At 37.2% G+C, this 10380-nt stretch overlaps 1 protein-coding gene and 1 non-coding gene across 3 annotated transcripts; one reads left to right on the top strand and one right to left on the bottom strand.

Moving 5' to 3' along the window:
* Positions 1–2575: 2575 nt before the first annotated feature.
* TRNAP-CGG (transfer RNA proline (anticodon CGG)) lies at positions 2576–2647 on the bottom strand. The gene has a single exon. It is a non-coding gene; the product is annotated as a tRNA-Pro (tRNA).
* Positions 2648–2727: 80 nt separating this feature from the next.
* LOC149842572 (uncharacterized) lies at positions 2728–9741 on the top strand. 2 transcript variants are annotated; one of them, XM_090001493.1, is made up of 4 exons: positions 2728–3200; positions 3318–3392; positions 9120–9320; positions 9405–9741. In XM_090001493.1, the coding sequence occupies exons 1-4, from the start codon at positions 2748–2750 to the stop codon at positions 9456–9458; spliced, it is 783 nt and encodes a 260-aa protein (XP_089857619.1). In that variant the 5' UTR covers positions 2728–2747; the 3' UTR covers positions 9459–9741. The 2 variants fall into 2 exon arrangements, with proteins under 2 accessions (XP_089857619.1, XP_089857620.1); XM_090001494.1 differs by having other exon boundaries at positions 2734–3200; positions 9408–9741.
* The last annotated feature ends 639 nt before the right edge of the window (positions 9742–10380 follow it).

The raw sequence follows: 10380 nt of genomic DNA, 5'->3' as shown, positions 1-10380 counted from the left end.
AGTTGGTGCCAAGACATCATACCACACTAAGGTTATAGGTGACTGTAGTCATCCACCTCTTGGGTTTAGATTGGTTCTTATTTTCCTAGTGCTTGGGAGGTCGGAGAAGCAATGCAACTGAAAAAGCATCACAACTAACGAATTCATCACATGAAAGAAAAAATTGAAACCAACATTCACAATAAAACAATAGTATTTTAAATATAAAAATTCAACAAAGCTATTGTAGCTGACCACATCCTTTAAAAGGAAGCAAAACAAATAAAACCAAGTCCATATTTAAACCAATATCAAATATAAGCCCACCCCACAAACGACTACAAAATTCTCATTTTTATACAAGACCAAATATTTAAAAAACCAGGAAAACCAAAAGCCAAAAAAACAAAAACACGTGGTTCTGCACCCAAAAGATTTCAACAGATGGAGGACTCAATCACACATAACAACCAGATTCTAACCATACACAAACAAATGAACACTCAAAAAAATAGAAAAGCAACAAGAATGAAAAAACAAGCATAACCTAATGTGTTACCTTTTTTCAGATTGAGAATGAGAGAGAAAGACAGCATCATGGAGGAAAGTTGATATATATAGAACAAGGATGGAGGAGACGTGATGAATAGGAGATTTACTATGGCAAATGCCATAAAAAATTTAAACCATCAGAGATCCAGGCCCATCAAAATTCTTGTGATTCAAAGAATCGTAAATTCTCTCTTTCTAAGGGGACTCGAAATTTGAAGTTTCTAAGATTTGGAGTTCGCCGATTCCCAACCTATATTCATGCTTTTCCCATTTCTTTCTCCCAAACACCGCCCACTTCCTTCTTAGGATCTCATTGACTCTAGTTGTTTTGATCAAATCTGACCTCATAGATGTGACCTACATGATTCATTAGTGAATACCAACACTTAAATAGCTATAATTTAAGCTTTGGATAGGATTTTATGGCTATTCAAAAAATCAATGTCTATAAAAACATGTCAAAATTTGTTGGCTTAACAAATCATATTTCTTGTCAAAAAATGCAATCCCAAGGTTGATTTCTATCAAATTGACTGTGCTGAATCCTTGTCTGTGGTCAGATTTGATCATAATCACTTTGTACCAATGAGATCATGTATGGGGTATGATGGGGATGACATAGGGCATGAGCATAGCTGAACTCGGAGGGGTGTGCGTAAATTGGAAACCATAATAAAAAGATAAGAGAATCACTTCATATTGGCTTAGAAGTAGGCTTAGCTCACTTCAAAGTTTGTGCTCCCTTCAAAAGATTGGGACTTGTATATGTGTGTGTGGTCTTGTACCCTAATAACTTATATTGGTATAACACTCTTGTTTACACATCTAGCCACCACATGATAAATCCAATCATACAGATGTGTTTAGCCTGGTTTATTTACTTATTAGAAGGTTTTATCCTGTCCAATACACTATAAAATTTCACTTTTAAGATGCTGAAAATTTAGGGCCTACGATTCATGAAAATAAGAGTGGTTTAAAGATGAGATAAAAGATCACATTCAAGTCAACTTTAACACATAAAAATAATAAGACATGGTAAACATGATCCAACGATTTTATTTTGCTTTTGAAACTTAGGTCTATGTAAATAGTGTGTACAACCAGCACTTGATTTATATAGGTAGAAGCTCCAAGGCAAAATCTAATTATTGGATCATGCTTAGCATATTCTTATTATTTCCATGTGTTAAAGTTGACTCAAATATGAGGTTTGAGCCCTTGATTTTCACCATCTAAAAAATAGAATCTTATGATGTATTAAACATGATAAAACCATCATGGATGTGGTATCCCATGTGGTAAGCGGGGTCTTGTGTCAAGCTGAAGGTCCAGGATGAATCCCTCTGCCACATGGGGCAACTGTTGTTCTGGTAGGGGTCCGCCTAACCCCAGCTTGCCTTTCAAAAAAACATGATAAAACCTTCTAATAAGCTAAACAAATCCTATTAAACACATATATATAGTTAGATTTACCATTTAGTGGTTAGATCTATGCAAACAAGAGTATGTACAGCGTATGATATCATGGTACAAAATTACCATATAGTTTTTCATGTATATATATGGCCGAGAGAGAGAGAGAGAGAGAGAGAGTTGGGAGAAGGTGAATACAATCAGAAGTGAAAAGTACATATGGACGGGGTACTTCCAGTGTTTACTGTGGATGTGTTTAGCATGGTCCATTTGTTATGAATGACACTTGCATCATATTGCTGACAAAATAATGCAACTTTCTGAACCTTGGATGTTTAAAATTTAAAACCAATGATCTTCAAGCTTTAAGAAAACTTGTTCTCATGGTATTTGGACAACGCAAGAGATCCCTATAAAAATAAGAATATAAATCACATCTATATGGTTATATTTTACTCATATAAAAAATTCACCTAAATGGCTCACCCTTACGTATGTACCTACTTCCCCTTCACATATATACGAATGGTGTCAAAAACATTTTCAGAATAATAGAGAAACCATATTGCGACAGTATTCAAGCAGAAATCAGACGCAAAAAAAACAAAAACGATATATGATAAAAAATGGGGCGTTGCGAGAATCGAACTCGCGACCTCTCGCACCCGAAGCGAGAATCATACCACTAGACCAAACGCCCGCTTTGCTATCATTCATTGGACTAAAATTATTTTCATGGCTATTTTAAGTTATTTCCCATATCTTCGAGTGCTGGCAAGGGGAGGGTGGAATCTCCAGACATGGCAACCCTTCGCAGGTTGCTCCCATTTCCCGCTCTCTCCCTCCGCCTAACACCATCCTTCCATCTCCTCTTCTCCTTCCCACCACCATCATACTCTCCCCTCACTCCACTCCACCTCCTCAATTCTCCCCTCACCGCCCGAACACCTAATTCTCTCCTCCGTCCCCATGCCACTCTTCCCCAGCAGCCGAGTGACACGCTTGAATTGCACACCATCTTCGACGATGACGGTGAAGATGTAGAATTTGATGATGATGGTGAACCTGATGAAGGATTTGGTGATGATGGTGATGACGAGGAAGGCGTCCGGGATAGCACCACCCATTCTTCTGCAGCGCCACCAGCGACCAACAATAGAGGCGCAGGAAAACTACCGGTTCTGACGGTTAAAGAGAAGAAGGAACTCGCTGCCTATGCTCATTCCCTTGGGAAGAAGCTCAAAAGCCAACAAGTCCGTTCCTTTCTTTCCTCTACCAAGAAATACTTCACTCGGCCAGTGCTTATTTTTTTCTTCTTCTTCTCATTTGTTTTGACGGATTTTTTTGTTCTGTGCTACCCTCTGCTTCAGGTAGGGAAGTCCGGAGTGACCGCATCGATGTCGGCGTCTTTTGTCGAAACTCTGGAAGCTAACGAGCTTCTGAAGGCAAGTTGGCGTATCTCGTGTTCATGTTGTTGTGGTTGTTGAGTTTATTGGTGTTTACTGTCACATGAACTGCAAGTCCATAGCGTTTTTCTTTTCTCCTCTACTGAGCGTATGAATATTTTGGTGGATAAGTTTACATTGTTTTAAAATTATTTTTGAAAATTTTACAGGGGTGTTGGTTCCAGTGCCTCTTTTTTGTGGGTTCTCAAAGAAAAAAAATCTTGTAAGGTGACAGATTGTGTTTCTTTGATGCAATAACGAACGTGGCAATATCTGCCTTATACGTTTTGCATGCAACTGGTGATGGTATAAATATTTAGATGATGAACATGTGGAAGTTTGAGTTGAAAGTGGAAGAACATTTGGGTTATAGCTTGTAGTATAATCCAATTCTGACCCCAAAATAATGATGAACTTCATACTTGGAATGTGCACTTCTTATCTTCTCCATTCAACTGCTTGGTGAAGCGAGGTCAAAAGTCTCTTATGTTGGAGTTTGGCAGAAGGATGGAACTTTGCTTGCTTAATTCACAGAATGCAAGTCAAGTTTCCTTGTTAAGAGTGCAACATCCATTATCCTTACAAAATTCCTTGATCCATTTTGTCTTTCAGAATGATACTGATAACATTTGGAGAATGCTCTCTGAAGAAGAATCTAAATGAAGAGTTTGTGCAGTGTGTCTTGCTCTGGTATTGCAAAATAACTATAGGTTAAAGGTACTGTTTTAACTATAAAAGATGGGTGAGATTTACATGGAATTAGACTGTGTTTGAGACCCAATGAGTGTTGCTTGGTGAATGAGCAGTTCATTCTGTGTTTCTGTCTTTCTGAATCTCCTGCATACAAATTGTGACATACAAGTACATAGCGCTTAAGTTGACCATTGGGATAAGATACCGATCAAGATTTACCTAATTATATTCATTCACACACTGAATCTTGTTTATCAAGCATCTGACCTCTGTCTCTAGGGATGAGATATTGTGAACTAGCATTTAGAGATATTTTTGTTTATAAGAAAATGAATAAAGGGATAAGTTTTCAACAATTTGATGTATTTTGGTTCTGCAAATAGAAGAAGCTGGGATACAAAGGAGTGAAGGACTATGTATCCATAAGCTGTTTGGAGATGCCAAATATGGCATCAAGCAATGATAGGATGAAACCATTTCAGTAGCAAAATGATATATGCAAGAGATGATAGCAGTACGAAGCTTCAAAGCTTCAAATAGAAGACTACTTGTAGAATACTGAAGGCTCTTTGAGGCTTTGTACTGCCATCATCTGTTTTACATCGTTTTTTGAGTTTTACGAAAAAATGCTGAAAGGAGCAGTCAAGTGATTTTCTTTATCCCTTTTATTTGCTGAATGACACACACAAAATCATGGTTAGAATAACAAGGAACTGTCGATTATTGGTTGTTGTTGTCATTCTGAAGCTTACCTTCTTGTTGTCTGTGCAATGATGATGATGATGATGATGACGACAACAATGATAACTACTGCTACTTTACTACCATATACACATGAAACATGGGAAAAGGCCATGTGATTTGTAGCAGGGAAAATGTCTTCATAGCACGATCTCATAAATCTGCAACCATTTCACTTATCTAGTGTTTGTTACTTGGTTTCAGTTAGCTTATCTTGTTTTGACATGCTAAAATTGATTTTTTAGCACAATATGGCAAACCAAAAAAGATCGTGGCTGAAAATTATTGTTATTTGAACTTAAAGAAATGTGAGAACTATGTGCTTAACCAAAGGTTTCCAGGAAGAGAAGGGAATGAGGAAGTGATAAGGAAAGCAAAAGCAAGAAGTGAGGACTTTTGAAGTCCATGTGAGGCTGGAAGTGAAAAGCAAACTAGGAAGTGATCCATGTCAAATATTGAAGAATGCACATGCTAAACGTGGGAAGTGTTTTGGGGTCTTCTCATGCAAAATCCCATAGTAGACAGTGGAAAGTATGGTGGAAATTTTGCTTCCCGTAGCACTTTGAAAGTGCTTGGCTTCATGCTGAACACACTTTCCAAGTAAGGGTGGCACTGTTGGTGACCCTGATTTAAGCAACTTGTAATGCTTACATCTTTTTGGATTTATTTAAATACAAAGTATTTTATGTGGTAAAGGTACACATGGAATAGCAAAATATAAAATGATGTAAGATGCCAATGCAGAGGACTGATATACTGAGTATGGAATAACATAAATGTGGTTTAACTCAGAGTTATCAGTCGAGGAAGCAGGAGCGTGTGCAGAAAGCGATTCAAGAAGTAGAAGGGGGAAGTGAGGCACTTCTAAAATTTTAGGAAGCGGGAAGCGCGGGATGACTTAGAAGCTATATAGTCAAAAGCATGGTTGCCAGTCGAGGAAGCGGGAGTGGGAAGCGATACAGGAAGCAGGAGCAGGAAGCGAGGCACTTTCAAAAATTTAGGAAGCGAGAAGCGTGGGACGACTTAGAAGCGAATCACGAACCGTCTCGGAAGCGAACCGGAAGCGACCTAGGAAGTGAGGGGGAAGCGAAAAAATAAAAATAAAAAATAAAAAATAAAATAAAATAAAGAGGGAGGTGCACTTCCCATAAAAGGGAAACGTGCTTCCCAAAAAAAGGAATGCTTCCCAATGCATTTCAGAAGCGCAACGTTTCACGCTTCCGAAACGCGTATCAGGGAAGCACGCATCCCCTACTGTATAGACGCTTTCGGTAACTCTGGTCAAAAGCCCTGACTAGTCTGCCTAGTCGGTCTAGGCTAAGTAAAACGCCTAGGCTTTGCAATTCTTAGGTGGGTACCTTAAAAGCTACCAATTTTGTCGACTAGGCACTGACTAAGGCACCTAGTCGACGACTAAGCTACTTAGGCACGAGGGCAGCTTAATTGTTTATTATTCATATATATATATATATATATATATATGTGTGTGTGTGTGCATGTGTTTGTGTGATTTATTTTGTGAAATCATGAAAGCATGCTTAGTTATTATATTTATGTGTGTGTGTGTGTGTGTGCTACTTTGCTTTTAGGATTTTTTTTGTGAAACATTAAAATCTTGCACAATTAATTTTAATTGATTATGTTTTTTATATATGTGTGTTACTTTTTTTTTGATGAATTTTTCTATAAAAACCTAAAAGCATGTTTAGCATTGTGAATTATGTAATATGTTATTTATATATGTATGTGTTATTGTGCTTCTGTGAAAGGTTGAAAGCATATTTTGTTGATTATACTGAATATATTATGAATAATTAATATATATATATATTTGTGTGTGTGTACAATTATATATATATATGTATATTTTGGTATGTATATTAATATATTTTGTGAAAGCATCTGTAATTTTGTACTTGTGTAATGAAATAATCTTATTAGTAAAAGAATTAAACATATTTTTATGTATATTTTGTGTACTATTTTTATATTTAATTGGGGTACCGACTAGTCTCGCCTAGTCCTCGACTAGTCTTTTTAGGGGTCTACTGACTAAGCACTGCCTAGCGCTTTTGACTACATAGCTTAGAAGTGAACCGGGAATCGTCTCGAAAGCGACAAGGAAAGCGAACTGGAAGCGAAGAGGGAAGCGACCTAGGGTTCGAGTGGAAAGCAAATAGGAATCGAGTTTTCTCGATATTGAGCAAAAAAAAATTTTGTTAAAGGCTCCAAGCCCCTAAAAAAAGAAATTCCACTTCTTGATATTGGGAAGCGAGCAAAAAGCGATCGAGGAAGCGAGTGGAAAGCGTGCTTCTCCATAATGGGAAGTGTGCTTCCCATTTAAAATGGTCGCTTCCCCGCACGTTTCGGAAGCGACGCGTTTCGCGCTTCCGATATGCATTTCGGGGATGCGCGCTTCCACGAGTTCTATAGCGTTTCCAGTAACCCTGGTTAACTCATGTTCTTAATAAAATATTATCTCTCAAATTTAGTTTGCAACCATCAGTTGTTCCCTAGCAGAAATGTCAAACATGTCTAACCAATGTCTGTAGCTCCTTTTATTCCTGTTTTTGTACAGGGCAAGTCAATTGCTTGTTTCTAGCCCATGATTCACACATCATGTCACCAAGCATGATAATAGGTTTCATGGTATTCAGTAATCAAGACATCACACTAAATGGTGCTTGTAAACACAATATGCAAGATTATGTTTACTTAAATCTCCATGGTTAATAGCTCTACCATCTTCATGCTTCATGGTATGCAATGTGGGTAAATTCATCCAAAAGTGGAAGGAGATGATTCATGATGCTGTAGTGGTGAGTATTGCATGCAAATGTTATTGAACAGGCCATAAGCTTAGGGTCTACAATGTTATTTCCAGACTTGGATGCTTTGGTCATAGTCAACAAATATAGGATACATTTTGTTGCTTTTGTGTTATTCATTTCAGGTGATTCCTTTTAAATGCTTCCTATCTTCTTTTAATGAAAAGAAAGAAAAGAAGGCCAGTTGTTTTTCGGTTCCAATGATTGCAACAAATAAGCAGTCCTGTAAAGTTGTGGAAAGTAGAAAAGAATTAATATTGCTTTTTGATGCATGTTTGTGACTTTGAGATCTCTATATTAACTGCTCATGTTAAAGCATTTGTGTTGTTATGCATGATGTCTCCCTTTTTCTACTTGTTGTCATTGCTACATCTTCCTATGAGTGCTTGCTTCTCAAAAGGGAAACCCACTTCCTTACAAACTCACTTGCTGCAACCTTATTGTCTAATGTCACCTTGTTGTCGGACTTTCTTTTCTGCTATTGTCTTATGCTTATCAACCCACTTCCTTACAAGCTCACTTGCTGCAACCTTAGTGCTGCCTTGCTGTCAGACTTTCTTTTTCTGCTGTCTTATCAACCCACTTACCATAGTCACAAATCTTGTTCTCATGTCTTTCTCGGCAAGTGAAATTCTCGGGAGAAATTCAAGTTTCATATTTTTCTCAGAAAAATCTTGGCACATTCATTATTTAAAAAAATATGAATCATATTTTAAAACTTATTAAATATATCGAAATTTATAAAATATAGTTACTTACAAATTCATTAAAATCATGAATTGCTCATTTAGGAGCAAATGTAAGGTTTTCTATTCTATAACAATCGAACTATGATTTAAGGTAAGGCTTTTGCTTTATTAGGATGTGTTGTAGTTTATTTTAAGGGACAAGTTTTAGTCCCATATCGATAAGGGAGAAGAGAGAGAGCACCCGATAATGATCCATAGAAGGCCTCCCATACCCTCCTTTTCATTCACAATATCATGGCTTCATTTACTGGGAACCTGAAAACAAAAAAAAAAAAAAGGAAAGCTGCTTTTGAACTAATTCAAAAGCTCTTTCATTTTCAAGGTTCTTTATTGAGATCCATGAAATTTTAAGGGTATTTTTGTTGATTGACAAAAACACCCTTCATGAAAAAATTAATATTGTATTTTATTGTGTATTTATCAAAAAGTCTCGTTAAAGTCTTGAGAAATTAAAATATAGGGATTTTTTTAAATATTGTGTTTTAAATGTTTATTTCTCGTTTTAGTAATATTTCATGTTTTTTTGCACGATATTCAAAATATCAGCGAGATTTGTGACTATCTTTCCAGATATGTCTCTACAGACACCAAAATATTTTTGCTTTCTCTATTTTCTCTTCAAGATAACTTATGCTTCCACTGCTGCTTCTGATGTTGCTTCATGAGTTCACTTCCCAACATGCACTGGTTTGCTGACTGTGTTCTCTTCTTCACAGCTCAAAGTACATAGCAGTTGCCCTGGAGAGCTGACTGATGTTATAAAGCAATTAGAGGAAGCAACAAGTTCTGTTGCTATTGGTAAGATTGGTCGTACGGTGATTCTTTACAGGCCCAGTATCAGCAAATTGAAGGCAGCAGAGAAGAAGAAGCAAAGCAATGTGGGCCGGAAAAGATACATCCCAAAGTCCGGGATCTCGGTACTTTCCGAATCATGACCTGCTCTCCTTTTAGAATTTGGTTATCTTCACTTTAATCTTGTTATGTTTTCCTCTTCAAAACAGAAGAGCCAAGTGCCAGGGCTAACCAGGGGATGGCGCCATGGAAGCAAAGTTTAGTGCTGCACTTTGTTATTTTCAGTCATGTGAGCAAGGATCTGACAATGATCTCTTTTATGCTTGGTCTATACTGAGTGCGTGAAGAGTGATCTTGGACTAGATTTCCACATGCAAACTATGTGAGAGCTGTGCTGCAAGTACTCGATTTCTTGCTTGCTTTGGTTGAATTTTTTCTAAAATTGAGTTGAAATTTGACAGTGGTCAATCGATTTGTAAACAACTTTTTCAGTGTCATCTTACACTGAACTGTATCAATGCAAAAAAAAATCTCTTTTATTCCTCAGCATGTTCAAGCGAATATCATAATTATCTAGACTACCTTGATATACAAAGGGATCCATTTCATCGCATTTTGTGATGGGTGCCTAGCCAAAATATGCATCTTTAGAGCTTACTTTGTAAGGGATTTCTTGTATTAGTTCCTTTCTTCATTAACAAATACAATATAGAAGATGTGTTTTTCAAGTCTTTATTACAATGCTTATTTTATGTTTCATAAACAAGCAATCGGAAATATATGGAGTTTTTAGGTATCTAAAGTGTCATCAAGGAAAATGAGATCATACCAACTGGGGCTCCGGTTGTTTGGTAGGAGCTGTTAGTGCACGTCACCTTGTGTTGGGACTTTGCAAGTTCAAATCCCAATGGTATGATGTATAACTGGTGGGGGGTCTGCCTAACCCAAGATTCAACAACAACAACTACGCCTTCATCCCAAAACAATTGGGGTTGGCGATATGAACCAAAAAAAAAATCATTCTGGGTCTTCCACATGAATCCTTCTCCTCCAATCATTTTTATCCAATGCCATGTCATCGGTGAGGTTTAAAGCATTCATATCATTTCCTATCACCTTCATTCATGTCTTCCTAGGCCTACTCCGACCTCTTTTAACTAATATATTTTCCCATTTCTCCATCCT

The sequence above is a fragment of the Nuphar pumila genome, chromosome 3, assembly GCF_984573655.1.
Source record: "Nuphar pumila chromosome 3, dmNupPumi1.hap1.1, whole genome shotgun sequence".
Classification (NCBI taxonomy): domain Eukaryota; kingdom Viridiplantae; phylum Streptophyta; class Magnoliopsida; order Nymphaeales; family Nymphaeaceae; genus Nuphar; species Nuphar pumila.
Note: the sequence above shows the minus strand (reverse complement) of the source record. Positions and strands in the feature narration are given on the sequence as shown.

Bases quoted from the DNA above. Each gene is read 5' to 3' on its own strand.
- LOC149842572 (XM_090001493.1), top strand. From the start codon at position 2,748: ATGGCAACCCTTCGCAGGTTGCTCCCATTTCCCGCTCTCTCCCTCCGC. The intron at 3,201-3,317 runs GTCCGTTCCTTT...CCTCTGCTTCAG, and splicing joins AGAAGCTCAAAAGCCAACAA to GTAGGGAAGTCCGGAGTGAC. The intron at 9,321-9,404 runs GTACTTTCCGAA...TCTTCAAAACAG, and splicing joins TCCCAAAGTCCGGGATCTCG to AAGAGCCAAGTGCCAGGGCT.